The 25,489-nt window shown below is 38.3% G+C and overlaps 1 protein-coding gene across 1 annotated transcript in view; it reads left to right on the top strand.

Annotated features, from left to right (window-relative positions):
* The window catches only part of ME1 (malic enzyme 1), a 227,641-nt gene that overhangs the window by 105,726 nt on the left and 96,426 nt on the right, over positions 1–25,489 (top strand). Inside the window, exon 6 of the mRNA XM_024248638.3 lies at positions 12,999–13,102. Coding sequence (XP_024104406.3) covers positions 12,999–13,102 — 104 coding nt within the window. The remainder of the gene's footprint in view (positions 1–12,998; positions 13,103–25,489) is intronic.

Below are 25,489 nucleotides of genomic sequence, written 5' to 3'. Positions count from 1 at the left end.
TCTTAGTTATTTCTCATCTTCTGCTTGCTTTTGAATTTTTTTGCTCTTGCTTCTCTAGTTCTTTTAATTGTGATGTTAGGGTGTCGATTTTAGATCTTTCCCCCTTTCTCCTGTGGGCATTTAGTGCTATAAATTTCCCTTTAAATATTGCTTTAGCTGTGTCCCAGAGATTCTGGCACATTGTGTCTTTGTTCTCATTGTTTTCAAAGAACTTATTTATTTCTGCCTTAATTTCATTACTTACCCAGTAGTCGTTCAGGAGCAGGTTGTTCAGTTTCCATGAAGTTGTGCGGTTTTGAGTGAGTTTATTAATCCTGAGTTCTAATTTGATTGCACTGTGGTCTGAGAGTGTGTTTGTTATGATTTCCTTTCTTTTGCATGTGCTGAAGAGTGTTTTCCCTCTAATTGTGGGGTCAATTTTAGAATAAGTACTGTGTGGTGCTAAGAAGAATGTATATTCTGTTGATTTGGGATGGAGAGTTCTGTAGACGTCTATTAGGTATGCTTGGTCCAAAGCTGAGTTCAAGTCCTGAATATCCATGTTAATTTTCTGTCTTGTTGATCTGTCTAATATTGACAGTGGGGTGTTAAAGTCTTCCACTATTATTTTGTGGCAGTCTAGGTCTTTTTGTAGGTCTCCATGAACTTGCTTTATGAATCTGGGTGCTCCTGTATTGGTGCATATGTATTTAGGATAGTTAGTTCTTCTTGTTGAATTGATCCCTTTACCATTATGTAATAGTCTTCTTTGTCTCTTTTGATCTTTGTTGGTTTAAAGTCTGTTTTATCAGAGACCAGAATTGCAACCCCTGGGGGTTTTTTTGTTTTTTGTTTGTTTGTTTGTTTTTGTTTTGCTTTCCATTTGCTTGGTAAATCTTCCTGCATCCCTTTATTTTGAGCCTATGTGTGTCTTTGCATGTGAGATAAGTCTCCTGAATACAGCACACTGATGGGTATTGACTCTTTATCCAGTTTGCCAGTCTGTGTCTTTTAATTGGGGCATTTAGCCCATTTACATTTAAGGTTAATATTGTTGTTTGAATTTGCTCCTGTCATTATTATGCTAGCTGGTTATTTTGCCCATTAGTTGATGCAGTTTCCTCATAATGTCAATGGTCTTTACATTTTGGTTTGTTTTTGCAGTGCCTGTACTGGTTTTTCCTTTCCATATTCAGTGCTTCCTTCAGGAGCTCTTGTAAGGCAGGTCTGGTGGTGACAAAATCCCTCAGCATTTGCTTGTCTGTAAAGGATTTTATTTCTCCTTCACTTATGAAGCTTAGCTTGGCTGGATATGAAATTCTGGATTGAAAATTCTTTTCTTTAAGAATGTTGAATATTGGCCCCCACTCTCTTCTGGCTTGCAGAATTTCTGCAGAGAGGTCCACTGTTAGTCTGATGGGCTTCCCTTTGTAGATAACCCAACCCTTCTCTCTCACTGCCCTTAAATTTTTTTCTTCATTTCAACGATGGTGGATCTGACAATTATGCATTTTGGGGTTGCTTTTGTCGAGGAATATCTTTGTGGTGTTCTCTGTATTTCCTGAATTTGAGTGTTGGCCTGTCTTGCGAGGTTGGGGAAGTTCTCCTGGATAATATCCTGAAGAGTGTTTTCCAAATTGGTTCCATTCTCCCCATCACTTTGAGGTACACCAACCAAACGTCAGTTTGGTCTTTTCACATAGTCCCATATTTCTTGGAGGTTTTCTTCATTCCTTTTATTTTTTCTCTAATCTTGTCTTCACACTTTATTTCATTAAGTTGATCTTCAATCTCAGATATCCTCTCTTCTACTTGATTGATTCAGCTATTGATACTTGTGTATGCTTCATGAAGTTCTTGTGCTGTGTTTTTCAGGTCCATCAGGTCATTTATGTTCTTCTCTAAACTGGTTATTCTAGTTAGCAATTCCTCTAACCTTTTATCAAGGTTCTTAGCTTCCTTGCATTGAGTTAGAACATGCTCCTTTAGCTCAAAGAAGTTTGTTATTACCCACCTTCTGAAGCCTACTTTTGTCAATTAGTCAAACTCATTCTCCATCCAGTTTTGTTCCCTTGCTGGTGAGGAGTTGTGATCCTTTGGAGGAGAAGAGGTATTCTGGTTTTTGGAATTTTCAGCCTTTTTGTGCTGGTTTTTGCTCATCTTCATGGATTTATCTACCTTTGGTCTTCCCTGTTGGTGACCTTCGGGTGGGGTTTTTGCATGGTTTTCCTTTTTGTTGATGTTCATGCTCTTCCTTTCTGTTTGTTAGTTTTCCTTCTAAGAGTCAGTCCCCTCTTCTGCAGGTCTGCTGGAGTTTGCTAGAGGTCCACTCCAGTCCCTGTTTACCTTAGTGTCACCAGCAGAGGCTGCAGAGCAGCAAAGATTGCTGCCTGTTCCTTCCTCTGCAAGCTTCCACCAAGATGGGCACCTGCCAGATGCCAGCCAGAGCTCTCCTGTATGAGGTGTCTGTTGACCCTTGCTGGGAGGTGTCTCTCCGTCAGGAGGCATAAGAGTCAGGGACCCACTTGAGGAGGCAGTCTGTTTCTTAGCAGAGCTCGAATGCTGTGCTGGGAGATCTGCTGCTCTCTTCAGAGCTAGCAGGCTGGAATGTTTAAGTCTGCTGAAGCTGTGCCCACAGCTGCCCCTTGCCTCGGGTTTTCTGTCCCAGGGAGATAAGAGTTTTATCTATAAGCCCCTGACAGGGGCTGCTGCTTTTCTTTCAGAGATACCCTGCCCAGAGAGGAGGAATCTAGAGAGGCAGTTTGGCTACAGTGACTTTGTGGTGCTGCGGTGGGCTTCACCCAGTCCAAACTTCCCGGTGGCTTTATTTACACTGTGAGGGGAAAACTGCCTACTCAGGCCTCAGTAATGATGGACATCCCTCCCCACACCAAGCTCAAGTGTCCCAGGTCTGACTGTTGTGCTGGCAGCAAGAATTTTAAGCCAGTGGATCTTAGCTTGCTGGGCTTCATGGGGATGGAATCTGCTGAGCAAGACCACTTGGCTCCTTGGGCTTCAGCCCCCTTTTCAGGGGTGTGAACGGTTCTGTCTCGCTGGCATTCCAGGTGCCACTGCAGTATGGAAAAAAACTACTGCAGCTAGCTCGGTGTCTGCCCAAATGACCGCCCAGTTTTGTGCTTGAAACCCAGGGCGCTTGTGGTGTAAGCACCCAAGGGAATCTCCTGGTCTGTGGGTTGTGAAGACTGTGGAGGAAAAGTGTTGTATCTGAGCCAGAGTGCATGGTCCCTCAGGGCAGGGTCCCTCACAGCTTCCCTTGGCAAGGGGAGGGAGTTCCCCAACCCCCTGCGCTTCCTGGATGCGGCGACGCCCCAACCTGCTTCTCCTTGCCCTCTGTGGGCTGTACCCACTGTCTAACCTGTCCCAATGAGATGAACCGGGTACCTCAATTGGAAATGCAGAAATCACCCACCTTCTGCACTGGTCTTGCTGGGAGCTGCAGACCGGAGCTGTTCCTATTTGGTCATCTTACCTGGGAATCGATAATTTTTTAACTTTCTGATTTACTTCAAAATCTCTGTATTGTTCATAAATCTTTGTAATTGACTACATTGTAGTCAGACTTCTTTATGGTATATACTTTAATTATTAACATGGGAGAGGAGGGAGAAAAGAGAAGGGGAAACATAACATTTTTTTCTCAATTGTGTTATTTTTCTAATTCACATTTTAGAAGCCTAAATATATTCTAGACATGGAGAAAGTATTTTAATTCTGGCAGCCATTAGTAGCACATCGGCACTTCAACTTCAGCTGCTCAGAAGCCTGCCAGTAATTGTTTAAAGTTTTTATGCCTTAAGGAACAGCTGCATTTTACAGCAGCACTTGGTTTCAGATTTTATATTTCACCTGAAATACATTTATATGATATAACTTGTTAACTTTCAGCTAACTGGAAATCCTTAACTCTTCTTATGCAATACATTATAAGTAAGATATATTGGCCAAACCAAGACAATTTCACAATGACAGAGGGTGCCATTACTAATTACAACAGGACAACAAGTGTGAAGAACTGGGCTGTAATTTCTTTTGCCTGTAAGTAAACTCCTCTTCAGATTATTCTTAACATCTGAAGGTTTAACCTTCTTAACATCACCATCTCAGTGGCTTAAAACAATTACTGTTTTATTAATGTTTATGATTCTGTGGGCTGGCAGTTTGGACTGGAATGGCTAGGAAGGCTAGGATGCCTGGCACAGCTGGGCCTTTCTCCACATCAGTTCTCATTCTTCAGAAATTGGTCACATTCCACATACAAAATATGCTCATCACCATCCTAGGATTTCAAAAGTTTCATCCCACTAATAGCAGCAGGTCCAAAGTTCAAGATATTGTTATCTAAATCTGGTCTAGATGCAAATGAGATTTCTTGGGTTTTGCTCCTTAGTGGAACTCATTTCTGTGTTCCCACACATCAAACATACAATGGTGAGGCAGGGACAGAATAACCACCATCAACATTCTCATTCATAGCTGGAGGAGTAGGAATCATATGGCTCTAAATGGTACATAGCAATTCTGAAATCTCACTGGACACATGTTGCCAGGCCACCTACATGGGGAAGAGAAGGGAATATTCTTTGAATAGGGCCCATTCAGTTTCCTCGGGGTGGTTCTGTAGTTCATTGTTCTTTTTTGGGCTTTTGGTTTTGCCTTCTGGGTTCTTGGCTCTGTCCTCTGAGATATCCTTCCTCTTTCATAAGAAATGATCTGTATTAGCAGCTGAATAACTTTCTCAGTCTACTTCCTGACTACAGAAAATTGGGGACCCAGAGAATTATTTTCATTTGAAGTATCTCTATCTTAATAATCCAAGATAGTACCATACCCTTAAAAACTCTTTAGGTCTTCTCTGTATCAGATTATAGTGTACTCAATTTGACAGAGGCTCCATTCACAATTCTTTCAAAATAGGCCTCCTTCCTATGTTGGCTGGCACGTCAGAGTGCTGCGGGACCAGTTCCTTTTGTCTAGTCAAGGTGATCTATTAGTCTTCACTTTAAATCATTCAGAGATTTCTTAAAAAGTTATTAAAACCACACACTTAATTTGATCTTTGAAGACCTTATTTTACTATGCACATCTTTTACCAGCAAGTCCTGTGTCCTATATATTCCTTCAATTTTGCTCACAAACTGAACATTTTCTTCTCTACCTCTTCTCTGTTTGAGACTTTATTATATAGCCACGAGAAGCCAAGTCAGCATTCTGCCTGGAAATCTTATTAGCCAGATTCACAAATTCATTATTTCAATTTTCTCTATTCTAGGTTACTGAAGGTGTCACGTTGGTCTTTTCTTTTTCTTTTTATTTTTTGCAGGTCATTCCCAATTTAAGTTTTTTTGAGTTTCTTTCAGCAATATTTTGTAGTTTCCAGTGTGCAGGTCTTACACATATTTTCTTAAATATGTCCCTATGAATTTTGCATTTTGGGCTGGTATTATAAATGGAGTTGTATATTTTATTTCATTTTTAACTGTCCATTGCAAGTGTATAGAGGTACAATTGATTTGTGTATATTTACTTTATAACCTGTGATTGTGTTAAATTCATGTATTTTTTTCTACTGGGATTTTTTTTGGTAGATTTCTTAGTATTTTCTATGTACACAATTATATGTGTACAAATAAAAAAGTTTTGCTTCTTTTTTTTTCAATCTGTATTTCTTTCTTTTTCTTGCCTTATTGTAATAGCTAGGGTCTCCAGTATAGTGTAGAGTAGAAGTGATGAAGGTAAATATTCTTGTCTTGTTCCCTATTGTAAGTGAAGAGCACTCAGTCTTTCACTGCTAAATATGCTATTAGCTGTGGGTGTTTCATAGATGTCCTTTATTGCGTTAAGGAAGTTCCTTTCTGCTTCTAGTTTACTGAGAGCTTTTGTTATGAATGGGTATGTTATACTGTATTTAAATTATATATCAATTTCAAAACTGATTTAATAAAAGTGATATTATATATTATATATACCAAAACTTACACAGGGCAACATTCTCAGATATATCAGTTTAAGAAAGAACTTAAACTATGTAAAGTTAAAAAATTTAAGAAAACACTAGTAAAGGCTAAAAAATTTATTTTTTTTAATTTTTATTTTATTTTATTTTATTTTATTATTATTATACTTTAAGTTTTAGGGTACATGTGCACAATGTGCAGGTTAGTTACATATGTATACATGTGCCATGCTGGTGTGCTGCACCCATTAACTCGTCATTTACCATTAGGTATATCTCCTAAAGCTATCCCTTCCCTCTCCCCCCACCCCACAACAGTCCCCAGAGTGTGATGTTCCCCTTCCTGTGTCCATGTGTTCTCATTGTTCAATTCCCACCTATGAGTGAGAATATGCAGTGTTTGGTTTTTTGTCCTTGCGATAGTTTACTGAGAATGATGATTTCCAATTTCATCCACGTCCCTACAAAGGACATGAACTCATCATTTTTTATGGCTGCATAGTATTCCATGGTGTATATGTGCCACATTTTCTTAATCCAGTCTATCATTGTTGGACATATGGGTTGGTTCCAAGTCTTTGCTATTGTGAATAGTGCCACAATAAGCATACGTGTGCATGTGTCTTTATAGCAGCATGATTTATAGTCCTTTGGGTATATACCCAGTAATGGGACGGCTGGGTCAAATGGTATTTCTAGTTCTAGATCCCTGAGGAATCCCCACACTGACTTCCACAAGGGTTGAACTAGTTTACAGTCCCACCAACATTGTAAAAGTGTTCCTATTTCTCCACATCCTCTCCAGCACCTATTGTTTCCTGACTTTTTAATGATTGCCATTCTAACTGGTGTGAGATGGTATCTCATTGTGGTTTTGATTTGCATTTCTCTGATGGCCAGTGATGGTGAGCGTTTTTTCATGTGTTTTTTGGCTGCAAAAATGTCTTCTTTTGAGAAGAGTCTGTTCATGTCCTTTGCCCACTTTTTGATGGGGTTGTTTGTTTTTTTTCTTGTAAATTTGTTTGAATTCATTGTAGATTCTGGATATTAGCCCTTTGTCAGATGAGTAGGTTGAGAAAATTTTCTCCCATTTTGTAGGTTGCCTGTTCACTCTGATGGTAGTTTCTTTTGCTGTGCAGAAGCTCTTTAGTTTAATTAGATCCCATTTGTCAATTTTGGCTTTTGTTGCCATTGCTTTTGGTGTTTTAGACATGAAGTCCTTGCCCATGCCTATGTCCTGAATGGTAATGCCTAGGTTTTCTTCCAGGGTTTTTATGGTTTTAGATCTAACGTTCAAGTCTTTAATCCATCTGGAATTAATTTTTGTATAAGGCATAAGAAAGGGATCCAGTTTCAGTTTTCTACATATGGCTAGCCAGTTTTCCCAGCACCATTTATTAAATAGGGAATCCTTTCCCCATTTCTTGTTTTTGTCAGGTTTGTCAAAGATCAGATAGTTGTAGATATGCGGCATTATTTCTGAGGGCTCTGTTCTGTTCTATTGATCTATATATCTGTTTTAGTACCAGTACCATGCTGTTTTGGTTACTGTAGCCTTGTAGTATAGTTTGAAGTCAGGTAGCGTGATGCCTCCAGCTTTGTTCTTTTGGCTTAGGATTGACATGGCAATGGGGGCTATTTTTCGGTTCCATATGAACTTTAAAGTAGGTTTTTCCAATTCTCTGAAGAAAGTCATTGGTAGCTTGATGGGGACGGCATTGAATCTGTAAATTACCTTGGGCAGTATGGCCATTTTCATGATATTGATTCTTCCTATCCATGAGCATGGAATGTTCTTCCATTTGTTTGTGTCCTCTTTTATTTCATTGAGCAGTGGTTTGTAGTTCTCCTTGAAGAGGTCCTTCACATCCCTTGTAAGTTGGATTCCTAGGTATTTTATTCTCTTTGAAGCAATTGAGTTCACTCATGATTTGGCTCTCTGTTTGTCTGTAATTGGTGCATAAGAATGCTTGTGATTTTTGTACATTGATTTTGTATCCTGAGACTTTGCTGAAGTTGCTTATCAGCTTAAGGAGATTTTGGACTGAGACAGTGGGGTTTTCTAAATATACAATCATGTCATCTGCAAACAGGGACAATTTCATTTCCTCTTTTCCTAATTGAATAGCCTTTATTTCCTTCTCCTGTCTAATTGCCCTGGCCAGAACTTCCAACACTATGTTGAATAGGAGTGGTGAGAGAGGGCATCCCTGTCTTGTGCCAGTTTTCAGAGGGAATGCTTCCAGTTTTTGCCCATTCAGTATGATATTGGCTGTGGGTTTGTCATAGATAGCTCTTATTATTTTGAGATATGTCCCATCAATACCTAATTTATTGAGTGTTTTTAGCATGAAGTGTTGTTGAATTTTGTCAAAGGCCTTTTCTGCATCTATTGAGATAATCATGTGGTTTTTGTCTTTGGTTCTGTTTATATGCTGGATTACATTTATTGATTTGTGTGTATTGAACCAGCCTTGCATCCCAGGGATGAAGCCCACTTGATCATGGTGGATAAGCTTTTTGATGTGCTGCTGGATTTGGTTTGCCAGTATTTTATTGAGGATTTTTGCATCCATGTTCATCAAGGATATTGGTCTAAAATTCTCTTTTTTGGTTGTGTCTCTGCCAGGCTTTGGTATGAGGATGATGCTGGCCTCCTAAAATGAGTTAGAGAGGATTCCCTCTTTTTCTATTGATTGGAATAGTTTCAGAAGGAATGGTACCAGTTCCTCCTTGTACCTCTGGTAGAATTCGGCTGTGAATCCATCTGGTCCTGGACTCTTTTTGGTTGGTAAGATATTGATTATTGCCCCAATTTCAGAGCCTGTTATTGGTCTATTCAGAGATTCAACTTCTTCCTGGTTTAGTCTTGGGAGGGTGTATGTGTCAAGGAATTTATCCATTTCTTCTAGATTTTCTAGTTTATTTGCATAGAGGTATTTGTAGTATTCTCTGATGGTAGTTTGTATTTCTGTGGGATTGGTGGTGATATCCCCTGTATCATTTTTTATTGTGTCTTCTCTCTTTTCTTCTTTATTAGTCTTGCTAGCAGTCTATCAATTTTGTTGATCCTTTCAAAAAACCAGCTCCTGGATTCATTAATTTTTTGAAGGGTTTTTTGTGTCTCTATTTCCTTCAGTTCTGCTCTGATTTTAGTTATTTCTTGCCTTCTGCTAGCTTTTGAATGTGTTTGCTCTTGCTTTTCTAGTTCTTTTAATTGTGATGTTAGGGTGTCAATTTTGGATCTTTCCTGCTTTCTCTTGTGGGCATTTAGTGCTATAAATTTCCCTCTACACACTGCTTTGAATGTGTCCCAGAGATTCTGGTATGTTGTCTTTGTTCTCGTTGGTTTCAAAGAACATCTTTATTTCTGCCTTCATTTCGTTATGTACCCAGTAGTCATTGAGGAGCAGGTTGTTTAGTTTCCATGTAGTTGAGCATTTTTGGGTGAGTTTCTTAATCCTGAGTTCTAGTTTGATTGCACTGTGGTCTGAGAGAGTTTGTTATAATTTCTGATCTTTTACATTTGCTGAGGAGAGCTTTACTTCCAACTATGTGGTCAATTTTGGAATAGGTGTGGTGTGGTGCTGAGAAAAATGTATATTCTGTTGATTTGGGGTGGAGAGTTCTGTAGATGTCTATTAGGTCTGCTTGGTGCAGAGCTGAGTTCAATTCCTGGGTATCCTTGTTAACTTTCTGTCTCGTTGATCTGTCTAATGTTGACAGTAGGGTGTTAAAGTCTCCCATTATTATTGTGTGGGAGTCTAAGTCTCTTTGTAGGCCACTCAGTACTTGCTTTATGAATCTGGGTGCTCCTGTATTGGGTGCATATATATTTAGGATAGTTAGCTCTTCTTGTTGAATTGATCCCTTTACCATTATGTAATGACCTTCTTTGTCTCTTTTGATCTTTGTTGGTTTAAAGTTTGTTTTATCAGAGACTAGGATTGCAACCCCTGCCTTTTTTTGTTTTCCATTTGCTTGGTAGATCTTCCTCCATACTTTTATTTTGAGCCTATGTGTGTCTCTGCACGTGAGATGGGTTTCCTGAATAGAGCACACTGATGGGTCTTGACTCTTTATCCAATTTGCCAGTCTGTGTCTTTTAATTGGAGCATTTAGTCCATTTACATTTAAAGTTAATATTGTTATGTGTGAATTTGATCCTGTCATTATGATATTAGCTGGTTATTTTGCTCGTTAGTTGATGCAGTTTCTTCCTAGCCTCTATGGTCTTTACAATTTGGCATGATTTTGCAGTGGGTGGTACCGGTTGTTCCTTTCCATGTTTAGTGCTTCCTTCAGGAGCTCTTGTAGGGCAGGCCTGGTGGTGACACAATCTCTCAGCATTTGCTTGTCTGTAAAGTATTTTATTTCTCCTTCACTTATGAAGCTTAGTTTGGCTGGATATGAAATTCTGGGTTGAAAATTCTTTTCTTTAAGAATGTTGAATATCGGCCCCCACTGTCTTCTGGCTTGTAGAGTTTCTGCCGAGAGATCCGCTGTTAGTCTGATGGGCTTCCCTTTGTGGGTAACCCGACCTTTCTCTCTGGCTGCCCTTAACATTTTTTCCTTCATTTCAACTTTGTTGAATCTGACGATTATGTGTCTTGGAGCTGCTCTTCTCGAGGAGTATCTTTGTGGCGTTCTCTGTATTTCCTGAATCTGAATGTTGGCCTGCCTTGCTAGATTGGGGAATTTCTCCTGGATAATACCCTGCAGAGTGTTTTCCAACTTGGTTCCATTCTCCCCGTCACTTTCAGGTACACCAATCAGACGTAGATTTGGTCTTTTCACATAGTCCCATATTTCTTGGAGGCTTTGTTCATTTCTTTTTATTGTTTTTTCTCTGAACTTCCCTTCTCGCTTCATTTCATTCATTTCATCTTCCATCACTGATACCCTTTCTTCCAGTTGACGCATCAGCTCCTGAGGCTTCTGCATTCTTCACGTAGTTCTCGAGCCTTGGCTTTCAGCTCCATCAGCTCCTTTAAGCACTTCTCTGTATTGGTTATTCTAGTTATACATTCGTCTAAATTTTTTTCAAAGTTTTCAACTTCTTTTCTTTTGGTTTGAATTTCCTCCTGTAGCTCAGAGTAGTTTGATCGTCTGAAGCCTTCTTCTCTTGACTTGTCAAAGTCATTCTCCGTACAGCTTTGTTCCGTTGCTGGTGAGGAAATGTGTTCCTTTGGGGGAGGAGGGGCACTGTCCTTTTTAGAGTTTCCAGTTTTTCTGCTCTGTTTTTCCCCATCTTTGTGGTTTTATCTACTTTTGGTCTTTGATGATGGTGATGTACAGATGGGTTTTTGGTGTGGATGTCCTTGCTGTTTGTTAGTTTTCCTTCTAACAGACAGGACCCTCAGCTGCAGGTCTGTTGGAGTTTGCTAGAGGTCCACTCCAGACCTTGTTTGCCTGGGTACCAGCAGCGGTGGCTGCAGAACAGCGGATTTTCGTGAACCGCGAATGCTGCTGTCTGATCGTTCCTCTGGAAGTTTTGTCTCAGAAGAGTACCCAGCCATGTGAGGTGTCAGTCTGCCCCTACTGGTGGGTGCCTCCCAGTTAGGCTGCTCGGGGATCAGGGGTCAGGGACCCACTTGAGGAGGCAGTCTGCCCGTTCTCAGATCTCCAGCTGCATGCTGGGAGAACCACTGCTCTCTTCAAAGCTGTCAGACAGGGACATTTAAGCCTGCAGAGGTTACTGCTGTCTTTTTGTTTGTCTGTGCCCTGCCCCCAGAGGTGGAGCCTACAGAGGCAGGAAGGCCTCCTTGAGCTGTGGTGGGCTCCACCCAGTTCGAGCTTCCTGGCTGCTTTGTTTACCTAAGCAAGCCTGGGCAATGGCGGGCACCCCTCCTCCAGCCTCGCTGCCGCCTTGCGGTTTGATCTCAGACTGCTGTGCTAGCAATCAGGGAGACTCCGTGGGCATAGGACCCTCCAAGCCAGGTGCGGGATATAATCTCCTGGTGCGCTGTTTTTTAAGCCCATTGGAAAAGCACAGTATTAGGGTGGGAGTGACCCGATTTTCCAGGTGCCGTCTGTCACCCCTTTCTTTGACTAGGAAAGGGAACTCCCTGACCCCTTGCGCTTCCTGAGTGAGGCAATGCCTTGCCCTGCTTCGGCTTGTGCACAGTGCGCTGCACCTACTGTCCTGTGCCCACTGTCTGGCACTCCCTAGTGAGATGAACCCGGTACTTCAGATGCAAATGCAGAAATCACCCGTCTTCTGCGTCGCTCATGCTGGGAGCTGTAGACTGGAGCTGTTCCTTAAAAAATTTACTTTAAAGTCTGTTAACTATCATAGTAAAGGTAAAGTAAAACCGTTGTTTGATAATTTTGCTTTTGGAAGTGGAAAATTAAGAAAGGAATTGCTATCTTTCCATTCCTTAAGCTAATATTTCAAAACTAAATGTTATTTCTCTGTGTGATTACCTTTGTCTGTAAAATCTGAATTGGACTTTTCTAACACAAATGAAATATTTTATTTTTTTTCTTTTCCTCAGAATAATCTAGAATGTTTTTAACATTTAGGAATTATTTTTCTTTCTTATTTATTCATTTATTTTTATTGCAACAGAGTCTCCTTTTGTTGCCCAGGCTGGAGTGCAGTGATGCGATCTCGGCTCACTGCAACCTCCACCTCCCAGGTTCAAGTGATTCTTCTACTTCACGCTCCCAAATAGCTGAGACTACAGATGTGCACCACCACACCCAGCTATTTTTTGTATTTTTGGGGAGACAGGTTTCACTGTGTTACCCAGGATGGTCTTGATCTCCTGACCTCGTGATCCGCCTGCCTCAGCCTCCCAAAGTGTTGGGATTACAGGCGTGAGCCACTGCTCCTGACCGGGAATTATTTTTCTTATTTGGTGTATAAATACTACAGGTATATTCCATGTAACATTAAGTAATTACCCTGTAGGTTAATTCTGAATCAGTATGGTAAGATTTTATTTCTATTTTTATCCCTTTTATACAGATGAAGAAACTGAGGCTCAATAAATGATTTGGTTATAGTTATTTCTATTTTTATGGTAACTTTTTTTAATAGGAGTTACTTAAAGATCCACTCTACATTGGACTACGGCAGAGAAGAGTAAGAGGTTCTGAATATGATGATTTTTTGGACGAATTCATGGAGGCAGTTTCTTCCAAGTACGTATCTTTATTTTACCTATATTTTAGTCGGTAACAATAACATAACAGACTATTAAAAAATCCAAGATTTATGCAATATGGTTTAATAATTAGAAGTAATTTGAATGAAAAATGCATATATCCTATCTATTTCCTCATAACCGTTAATGGACAAATGATAATATCCTGTGTCTATCTAGAAAAGATTATTTCTGTTGCTGTCCCTGAATATACTTTTTTTTTTTACAAGAATCTTTAGAACCTGTGGCTGTTGAAATGCATGGTTGTGGTAAAGGAGGCAGTGACCAGTGACTAAATTACCTGCAAACCTTTTTACATTTATTGACAATCTGTACTTTCTGGTTGATGATAAAATCTGATCTTCAGTCATCTTTGTGGCTGGTATTTGACTCTCTTATGGTCAACCACCAGCCACAAAGGAAAAGCAGAAAAAGAGGTGGGGACCGAGCATGAGTTGGTAGAGTCCACAGGGGACCAGAACAGAGCAAGAACAGGGCATTCCATCGTGATCCACGCATCTCTGATTAAATCTATAATATTTGATTAAAATGCAGTGCTATATAGGTTGAGAGTCTCTTATCCAAATCACCCAAGACCATTAGTGTTTTTGCAGATTTTGAAATATTTGCATATATATAATGAGATGGTACCCATATCTACACATGAAATTTATTTATGTTTCATCTAAGTCATATACACATAGCCTAAAGGTAATTTTATGCAAAAGTTTAAATAATTTTGTGTGTAAAACAAAGTTTATTTACATCGAACCATCAGAGGCAAAGATGTCACTGTCTTAGCTACCCGTGTGGACAATGTATGGTTGTCTGGCATCACCATTATCCCTGATTCTGAATTTTATATGCTACCAATAAGCAATCATTTTTTTTGCACTTATCATGCATAAATCCTTAACATAATATACCATTAATGCAATGAAAAAAATAATGTGTTCAGGGTAACTTGTGGCATCATATCAGCGCTCAAAATGTTTCAGATTTTGGAGCATTTTGGATTTCGGATTTTTGGATTAGGGATGCTCAACCTGTATCTTTTTAAGTTAGCATTTGATTGTGGGCCAGATGCTATTGTAAATTTTTCCATTTTTTTTCAGAAAAGAGACTCCCACCATAATTTAGTAATATATTCTAAGAGAATTTTATCACACTGACAGTCATCCCTTGGTTACTGTGTAGCCATGGAAACCACATACTATTTAAAAACACGTGTTGCCTTGGTTTTTCTTAGAAATAAAGTCATCACTAGAATTAACTGTAACTAGAGATGCACTTCTGGTTTCTTTTTATTATAATGTTTATTTTTAAGAAGTTTTATCCAACAGCAGAAAGTGCTTTCATCAGCTTGCACAACATTTAGAATACATTGAACCTCTCATTACTCAAGGTTTTAATGCTGGGTACATTTGCCAATTAGTATGGACTACATTTTAGAACCACATGCTTGATTTATTTATCGTAATTATTTGACCTATTTCATTAAACTATACTTATTTATAGAAATAGTTGAGAAACTCTGCAGTTTGTTTGAGATCACATAATACAGTTAATTTCTAATAGTTTTTCATATTTAAAGTGCCTTATCTTGTGAAACGCTCATGTAAGGTTTTGAAATTATCCAACTTCCTCAGCAGCAACATTAATCAAGAGATTGTATAGATAATACTGTAAGGCTATATAAAAGGAAAGTAAATGCAGTCTGGAATAAAGTCTATCTAAATAAGACAACTTTAACAAACAGAGACGCTGCTAACAAGTTAGGTGCACTTAAGTGCTGATGAAATAAGGGGAGAAGGAGATTTTATTATTGGGAACCAATGAAAAGCTTTTGGGAAAAAATGAGATATGAGCGAATTTTGAACATTTTTTGTCAATCCAGAATCAAAAAAACTGTTTGTTTGTTTTTTTTTAAATGTGGAATTGAGGAGTTACCTAAGTTCTTTGTAAGGAAACAGGGATTGACAAGTGTCAACAATAATTTTAAATGTAGATAGCACCTATGAATCAGGGGTTGTACTTCCAGAGAAAAATGCCAAAGACTAAAAAAATACTTTCTGTCATAACATTGTTTCAGGAAAATGATCTAGCTGTGAAACCTAACACTACCCAATTAAATTAGGAAGTTGTAGTGAAGATAAACCCAAGATTATTTTAAAAAGAAACATAACTTAAATTCAAAGTGGGAAATGATTGTTACAGGTTACCTAGATATCAGACTCTGAGATAGAGTTGGGCCAGGCACAGTGGCTCACACCTGTAATCCCAGCACTTTGGGAGGCCGAGGCAAGCAGGTTACTTGAGGCCAGGATTTGGAGACCAGCCTGGCCAGCATGGCGAAACCCTGTCTCTACTAAAAAATACAAAAACATTAGCCAGGCATGGTGGTGTATGCCTGTAATCCCAACTACTCGGAGGCTGAGACACGAGAATTGCCTGAACCCGGGAGGTGGAGGTTGCAGTTAGCCAAGATCACACCACCCCGCACTCCAGCCTGGGCAACAGAGCAAGACTCTTTCTAAAAAAAAAAAAAAAAAAAAAAAAAAAAAGGAGTATCCTTGGGATAAACCTCTTTGGAAGAGAGGACATAGTACAGAGGTTATACTGCAACATGGACCCACCAATAGCCATGGATAACTTAGTTGGGATCACCCCTGCATGCTGTTTAGATACTTACATGGACACTAATTTCTGCCCATCAACCTCCCCCTCTTTCTCCTTCAATGCCCATCAGCCTCCCCCTCTTTCTCCTTCAATGCCCATCAACCTCCCCCCTTTCTCCTTCAATGCTATGTTGGTTTTTTTTATTTGCCATCTTGGCAGGTTTAGGGTTAGAGCAGCTTCAAATTCTTCCTCTCGGTCTTCTCCACAATGAGAGCTCTTCACTCACAGGCTGAGGATTTGATATGGGTCTTGTGGCACTTACCAAGTCTGTCTTTTCTGATTACACATCTAGGGTCTGAGGAATCACCACTAGGTGGGTCTGTGGTCACAGTGGACCTATTATGAGCCAGACCTTGGCTGGGTCTCCATTTATTACTGGCTCCTGTATGCCTCTACTCTAACAGGGAGAGGGGAACAGTGTTTTGATGCTTCAGGTCTCCAGGTATCAGTGTCAACTGTGTGCTCATTAGTTCTCAAACGTTTGAATAGTCCTTCTCCAGTGCATAGTTACTTGGGTAAAGGGCTGAGTTCCCTGTGGATAAAGATTAGGGGGATTATTACCCTGTATTCTTGTCATGGTGTTATAAGGTTCTTTCTTCTGGGAACTAGGCCTCTTCTTCAGTTTATGGGTTCTGGGTCTAAAGATTAACTCAGGTTTGGAAGCTGAGCAAGAGATTGTGACTTCATTGGGGCAGCTACACTCAACTTTGTGGTCATTCATCTTTGGTTTCTTTTGATGGTAAATATTGAGTAGTAGCTTTGTTAGCTCTCTGTTTTGCCTCTAGGGATGCAAGATTCCATTAATTATCTCAATAATGTTTTGTGGGTTAGCCACACACACCCCACTTTTGCCACTCTTATGATAATTGTGTCCACCTGGCTTCTGATAGTTAAGCATTCTCACCTGCTCTTAGCATCCTCATTGCTATCACTCAGCCTGGTTATATATCATCCTTTTCTTCTGTCACTCCTGACCTTCAGGGGAGAACCACCACTGAAATTTTTAGTAATGTTGATGTCTTCTCATTGGCATATTCTTTATGGCTTTGGGAAATGGTGTGTTTTCTGGGCCTTCCCGTGGAATATATTCATCTTATGAATTTTCTGGCTTTTACATGTGTCTATATACCAGACTGCCCAGTTCTCTGAGCCTCGCAATCCCCTCTTCTGCCATCTGCTACAGCATTCCTGGCATTTCAGTCATATTAGTATCAGCCATTAATTTGTCCATGTTTCTAGGAACCATCCTAGCAATGAGTTTGCACCATCTTCCGGGATTCTTGCCACATGTTAAATCCTGCATCTCAGGAGAGTGCCTGCAAATCAGTAAGCTCTCCCTTTTCTTAGGTTCCAGCCCTTTTAATCAAACACCCTCAGAATTTAATTCTACATGTATTCTCCTGGCTAATACAAATACCGGTCTTGTGGCTCCTTTGGGTTAAAGTCTCTTTCTTCCTTTATCAACTCTAGTATGTCCCAGATAGGTTATATTGTGATAAAACCTTAGTTATTGGCCCAGGGATCTGGAGGGGAGGCAGAGGTAGATGGTAGTTAAGGGGCACATGCTAATTTATGGGGGTGAAATGTCTGTCCTTATCATCCAAGAAAGAAGGGGAAGGCCACTTTGTGAGATGAGAAAGCTCTGGGGGAATCTGGGGATTCAGGATTTTGGCAGACATCAAACCAGACATCCCATTCCATGTGGCAAATTCCCATTCTTTTGTAACTAGGATTCTGACTTAGCAGATCTGCTTTCCTTGAGTTTGGGAGCTTGAATATTCTGATGATTAAGCCCTGTTTCTGGACATAAGCTTTCTCTACCCAGCAGCTACAGAAGGTGAGAACATCTTTGTATCTACAAAGGAGGCCCTCTGGCTTTCTTGTTGGCAATTCCTTTCTCTGAGCTTTTTGTGTTTTTTTTCCCATTGTCCTTATAGTTACTCTACTCTCATATTTCTCAAACATCTGAAATATCATTCTAGCTAAGATGTTCCCTTCCCAACATCTCAACTCACCTCTGGTGAGTTTTAATAGTTGGACTCCTACCTTGGACCGGGCGTGTGCTCCATCTTCTACCAGTGGTGGGGTCCTCATTACCACTGCGGCAGTGAGTTAACCTGCACCAAAGCCCCATCTTATTACCAGCTTTCTCAGACTATTCCAAGATTAGGTTACCTGGGAGGCACATTCGGAAATGAAGTTTAGTGTTTAAGAGGTTCGTAAGAAGTGCCCTTGAGATTAAACTCTGTGGAAGAAATAACAAAGGAAGCAGGAATGGGCAGAAGGAGAAGTTGAGCTGCCTGCAGGCACAATGACAGCTTTCCCTGATCCCGTGGGGAACTCTGAAGCTACAGTGGCTTTTCAGAGTTGTTAACAGTTGGGCTGAGATGGTCAAGGCTTTATATTCCTGCATCAATTAGTCACTGGATGTGGGTCACTCTGGGGAAGAGCATAGGTCATGGTCTGTGGTGAAAGGACTCTTTGCAGCTGAGGCAACCCCCAGGACAACAGTGGGGGATCCGAGGGGCGTATCATGATATTCAGCATAATTACTGAATTCAGAAAGTATTGATTAATTAGCTTGGATATTAATTAGCATCTCTAGTGGAGTAGCACAAATCCATTTCCTAGTACTGGCGTGTTCAACAAATTTATCAATTGGGCCTAGTAATTCTACATCTGAGTATATAGGTTAAGAAAATACTTTAAAATAAGAATATAGGTAAAGGAAAAATTTGAAGCCCAACATACAGAATTTCTTCTCTTTGCTTCCAGGATAGTACACTCCCCTTGCTTTCCTCCTACCTCACTGATTGTTCCTTCGTAGTTTTCCTGAGCTTATTCCTTTTCATCTTCCCCACTCCCTGCCACCTGTATACATTAGAATGCTTCGGGGCTTGAAGCTTGAAACTTCTTTTTGCTATTAATCTCCACTTCCTTGGTAATCTCATCAAGTCATACATCTTTATATTTGTGACTCCCAAATCTTTATCTCTAACCTGTACCTCTTCTCTGAACTTCAGAATCATGTGGTAAAACTCCTACTTGACATTTCTGCTTAGATCTGTAATAGACGTAGCATATGTAACATGTCCAGACTTGGACTCCCAATCTCCCAGTCACCCCCAGCCCTGCTCCTGTTGCAGCCTTTCCCATCTCAGTAAATGACAACCCCATTCTTCCTCTTCCTGTGACTAAAAATGTTGGAATTACCACTTTGTACCCAGGCCACCTGCAAAACTTAGTAGCTTTAACTTCAGAATGTATCCAGAATCTAACCTTTTCTCATTGCCAGTATCATTATTGTCTTATCTGAACCTCTTTTCCCTGGATTATTGTAATAATTTTTTAACTGTTAATGAAATTCTGCTCCTCCTTTATTGCCCTTTAGCCTGAAAATTCTGTTTCACTGCTTCCTCATTTATTGCCCTTTAGTCTGTCCTCAACACAAAAGCTGTGATGGTTCTGAGGTGATTTCTCTGCTCAAAACCCCAGGAAAGCTTATCATTTTATTCAGAATAAAAACAAATTCTTGCAATAGCGTAAAAGGCCCTGAGACTTCTGGCTCCCTGTTACCTTTCTCACATTATCTCCTCCTAGTTTCCCCCCTTGCCCACTTTGTTGTGGCCTGTTTGCTATTTTTCTAATTCAAACTAGGTCAAAGCTTGTCTTTCTGTCTACTTGACATCCTGACCATACCTGCCTCTGCCCAGTTTTCCACATGACTAGCTCTCTCACCTCCTTTAACATTTCCTCAGATATCCCTTTCTCAATAAGGCCTTCTTTCACCAACCTATGTAAAATTTTACCATCAGCCCACTTTCCTCTTTTCATACATTTATAAATATCTGACATATTTGATATTGAATTATTTATGTTCTGCCTCTATTCATATACTGTTAAGTTCTATGAAAGCAGGAGTTTTCTTTTTCCTCCACTGCCATATCCCTAGTTTCTAAAAAGTTATCTAGTATGTGATAAGTACTATATGTGATAGAATTTGATTTGTTTTGTTTATATAGCTTAAAATGAAAAGTATGAATGGAAGAACTTATTAGAATTTCTTTTCATGTGATTTAATTTCAGGAAATATTAAAGCTCTTAAACATGTGTGTTTGTTTTTGTTGTTGTACTTCTCATAGTATCCTTTTTTTTTTTTACAGAATCAGTTGCCCCTGAAAATTAATAGAAATGTAGAGGCAGCTTCAGCTTTACTGCCTAAAATCCTCTATATTAGAATTTCATTAATGATTATTAACTAAATGAGAACAAAAGCTTTACCTCAAGTAAGCTTTAAAGAACTAATATTAAATTTTTTAAATGGAATAAATAGCTAATATTCAACAAGACTGTATTTAAAAATTTTGTTCTTTTTTATTTGAAATGACAAAAATTAAAAGTTACTGGGAAGCACTAGGAATGGCCACAAACATGGTTATTATACTACACCCTCCTTCAACCTTGGCTGCCATCACAAATTGTTCTGTGATCTGTCACATAAAGTTTAAGAGAAATAATCTTAGTCTGAAGCCATATCATCTGCCATTTGCTGCCAGGTGTGATAATGGGGTTTTCATAAAATTATGCTTTTCTTGCTGAGTAGTGTTGAACAAAAGTCTTGGCCGTGTGCTTGAAACAGACCAGACTAGTCAGAGATGCTATCAAGTTGGTAGTAGTCCTTGAGGGTCACATAGCAGATTTCAAGATATATAGCCTCTGAATTATCATGGCCAGATATACTAAATTTATTTCTTTAATTAGTAATATCATCTTTTCTAAAGAAGGCATCAAATATGTAAATTAATATGTGCTCTTCACCCTTATTCAGGGTTGCAGTTAGATAGAGTTTCCCCCAACTCTACACTAAATCCTTGGCTTCCCAACAGGGAAGGGTCTTTTTCTACTGCCCTCCTTCTTTCTCCATTTCTTCTGCAGTTAATTTCATGGCTGACTTTCTGTGCTACCTTTTTCCACCTGCTCTAATCATTCCTTTTTATGTCTGATCATTTTTTAGATGACAGGGATATATTTATAACTTACGTGATTTTATCTATAAGTCTGTGAGGCTCTTTAGATTCCACCTGTCACTTTGATCAGCATGAGTTACTTTGCTTTTCATAAGAAATTTAATGAAAGCATATGATTATGTGGGATTCCACCTGCTATTCTTCCCTGTGGACCCAGGGTGAAATAACCAGGTGAAAAAAATAAAATGCAAAGAATGTCTGTCAATGTGAGAAAAATCAGCAGTCATGTTACTAGGGAACATGACTCAAATCAGGTTTCTGACTCAGAATTTTTTTCTATTTTCCCATCCAAAGAGAGATCAGATTCACAATTAACTATAGCCATATTTTCCTTAAAATCCCAACTATTTATACCATTCTCTCTACTTTTTTTTCAAGTGAACAAAAATGGTGGGTCATGAAAGAATTAGAAATCTAAAGGTATGCATTATGTATGTATGTGTAAAAACATGTGCACTTATGTTCCATAATGGATTTAAAGTGGATATATACTTCAGTATTTTGATATTTGATTTGCATCCCTGTCAGTATCCCAGTCCAAACTTGGAGAAGCCAGAACTTTAGCAAGTCAAGTTTACTGTTTCTTTCTGAACATGGTTTACAACTCTTCCTTTTAGATGCTTTTTGTGCCTAATTCCATTTTATTCTAATCAATTGCATTAATTCCACCATTCCTTTAATATGGATATAAATGTTTTACACTGTTTTTGTTCTGGTTACATGAGTCTTCTGCATGCATTATTTCATTTAGCCCTATTTTCCTTACTAGAATATAAGCTGTGTTAGAAAAAGTACTGTATTTTCAAGGGATTGCTTTTTTCTGACCATCCCATATTATATTTTACGCTACAGTAGGCATAAAATAACTGCTGTTGAAAGCATTATTTAAGCATTGAGTCTAATGTTCATGAAGCTACAGTGACATGTATCTGAAGTAAAGGTAGCTCCCCAACATAAACTAGAGAAAGACACGGTTTTCCAAATAAAGAGTCTCTGCCTATAGTAAACTAAAGATTTGAGTTTTAATTATATAGATACATTTATGTTTTCGGTTGTAATTTTTATCTAAAGAAAAGAAACATTTTAATAAATTCCTGTTGTAGCCATTGTTGCCTATCTTTTTCTCTTGGAATTTGTAAACATTGAGATTTTTATAGAGAAAGCCCTTAATATTTTATCTGAATTTATTAAAGCTAAATTATTAGATTATTAAAGATAATCATTATGATTTGAAAATTAGATTATTAAAGATAATCATTATGATTTCAAAATAATCTGTATACCATGTTTCTTTTCTGTATCTCTCTCCTTTTTTATTCTCTTAACTTTAATTTAGCAAGATTAAGCCCAGTTTCTTAAAAGCTTGTGTTTCTTATTGTTTTCCATCTATAGTCCCACATATAATAAATTAGAAAATAAGAATGATACATCCGCTCATTGGTAACATGAAAAAAGAAGACTCAATGTGATTTCCTCAGTTATAGATTAACCTAAAAACAAAACAAAAAACACTATCAATAGCAATATCTTGTAGGTTAAAATAAGGTCTTTTGTTTATAATATTTTTTCTTGCCATCCTTAACTTACGTGTATTTATAGACAAAGGTAAAGCAGGTATGAACATGTTGAAAGCAATTTACTTTTCCTTTTTAAAGACCATCTATGTGGTTGGTTTGGGGAAATCTTATAACAATATTAGAATGAAGTACATATATTTTCATTATTAGAGATTAAAGATGCGGAAAGGAAAAGAGTAATTAAAGAGGCAAACTTAGAAAATTGGTTTGGGGATAAGGTCAGAAATTAAGGGTACTTTTTTGGTTCTGTAGGAAATTGAAACCCTAATTGCAACTAATGTCATATCTGGACCTAACATTAGTATTGACAGTCGGTGCATTTCAGTTAATGAAAGCCAAAGTCCTTATAATGGCCCTCAAGCCCTGATGTGGCCCCCTTCCTGACCTCTATGATGTGCTCACTCTCCTGCACTCACATTCTCCACGCTGCCTGTACTGTCATTGAACTCTCAAGGCATGTTCCTAACTTAGAATATTTTCACTTGCTTTTCCCCCTGTCTGAAATATTCTTCTCCCAGAAATGTGTTTGGTTAAAAACTTAATCTTTTTCATATATTAGCTCAAATCTTAACCTTCTTCTGAGGTTTACCCTGACTACCCTATGTAATACTGAGACCTGTCCCATCTTCTCCCCACCCTGGCTCTCCTGATCACCCTTGTGTTGCTCTACTTTTCCTTTCTTTAAATACCACTTATTACCATTATTCATTTATTATGTTTATGCTTATTGTGTGTTTCTTCCACTAGAAGATATGCTCTCAAGGACAGGATCTACTTTGTTCATTTTATGAACAAGTTCCTTCCTGTATCAATGCTTGGCACAGAGTAAATCAACAATAAATATTTGTTGAACTGAATTGAGATACTCAAAGGGAGGCCACACAAGACAATGTGAGTGGTTTTGCAGAAATCTTTCACCATTACTAGAAAATTATTTCATTTAAACATGTCTTATTTTTATTGAATTACTAGCATCATTTTTATATGGAAAGGAGAGCCATCGGCACATGGTAAGTAATGAATACCCGATTGTCTCAGGTCCCAGGAGCAGATTATCCCTCAAGGAATTAGAGGTTAGTTCTAAAGTTAGCATGTTACATAGAGTAATCTAACGACATTTAATGCAAGTTGGTAGTAAATATTGTTTGAGCTGACATATGTCAAAGTCTCATTATTTAAAGCTACAACAAAATTTGTGTAAAATTTGCCATGATCAAAATGTAAGAACAAAATAATCATTCCTATTGCCAAGATGATCACATTCTGGCTAACTCAATTTTCCATGATTTGACTGTTACTTTTATTTCACTAACTATAAAGCAAGCCAGAATTAACACAGTGTGCCATGTTTTTGATTTAACTATGATGTAGTGATTAATTCTCAAGAGTGTTTTTCTTTGTGGTATCCACAGATGGTGACCCACTTTTTTCATATCCTCATGAAAATAATATCATATTCTGCATATACAGGGTAAAAATGCCACATTTGTGAATAGAAAACAAGATAAGCTACTGTTAAAGTTTTGTTGACCAATATTGTTAGATTGGGATGTGTCGAAATTTAGATGGAAAGAAAGGCTCATCCTACTGAGCACAGGTTGGAATGGTGTTGCCTGGGACAGGTTTGCAGTCCATTTCTTCAGAGGCATCATAGAATGACATTTCTTAATTCAGTTAATTTACCATGGTTTGGAGCCTGACTCTCAGCTCAGGAAGTTTAGAAATCTAATTTTGACAGCTTGCAAAGCCCGTATCTCGGGTACATGCGATAAGTAAAACTTGCACTTTGGAGTCAATCCTCAGCTCCACCAACTACTACATTTGTAACCTTGGAAAAATTACTTACCTTCCCCAAGGCTTAATTTTCTTGGCTGTAAATTGGGGTAAAATAGTAATAGTACCTTCAGTAGTACCTTCAGACAGTTGTTATGATGATTGAGAGAAAACATATAAAACAAATTACTTTTATCAAGTGCTATAAATAGTAACTATAATTTTTATTTTTCAGGAAGGATGACTAGGGCCATAATTTAGTTAAAAGGTGTAGGCTGGCAAATTTGGCTTAATATTAAATGGAGCATTTAATAGTTGGAATTGTCCCGAAATAAAATAATGTATATAAAAGTACTTGCACATAAAAATTACTCAGAAGTTGTTATTCCTTATTGTTTCTGTTAATATTATTTGTGAACTCTCCATCACTCTGAGAACATGGACAGCTGTGCTTGAAGATATAAAGATTTCTACTTTTATGTGAGATGATGGATTAGAATTAAATGTCTCTAAAGTGTTCCAACTTTAGGATTCTATGAAAGTGGTAAAAAAATCGTATTTTGTTTCAACATTCAGGACTGGTTGTTTCATAAAATTCAGTGATTCAGCCATGCTTGTGATCATTATGAGTCAGTTGAAATTGATCATCACAATATATTTGACCCAGAGGAATAAACTTCTCATTCAACGTTGTAAATTATTTTGTTTTGCATAACAAAACAACTTTAATAAACTTCAGTAAGCTTTAGCTTTCCCTTGCTACCCAAAGTTTGTTTCATAAAGAGGTCAAGAGACAATTGGCAAGGTAAATAATTCAAGAGAAAAAAAGTTCACAAAAAGTTTTTATTTGCTTTGCATTCTATTCCCTATGCTACATATTAATTGTACAGTTAGCTTCAAAGTAAGTTTGTAGTAAAAATTACTTTCACAATAAAAAAGGCACATAGATACAAGCAACTATCAAATTAACTTTGCAAAGAATAAGATGTGGGTTTACATAAGCCGTTTATGCCAATTAACTAGACCAGTTCTCGACTCTCTCTTTTTTTGAAACATCTGTATCAGTATCATCTGATTGTATCCTAAAGCAGATATGGAAATAATTTATTATTCTTGGGTCTCTTCTGTGACCCCATTATTGTCCTGTGCATTTATCTCAAGATCAGATTCATTATTAAATCTATCCAGACAATTCCTCTATCATGTCCTTGATCCATTTCTATAACCGTAACCCAGTTTCTATAACCATAACCCAACTTGACCATTTTATATCTTTACACCATCTCGGTAACTTCTGATTGTATTTAGGATCATATTAATAAGTATTCA

The sequence above is a fragment of the Pongo abelii genome, chromosome 5 (assembly GCF_028885655.2).
Source record: "Pongo abelii isolate AG06213 chromosome 5, NHGRI_mPonAbe1-v2.0_pri, whole genome shotgun sequence".
Classification (NCBI taxonomy): domain Eukaryota; kingdom Metazoa; phylum Chordata; class Mammalia; order Primates; family Hominidae; genus Pongo; species Pongo abelii.
The sequence above is the reverse complement of the archived record's forward strand: the minus strand, read 5'-3'. Positions and strand labels throughout refer to the sequence as shown.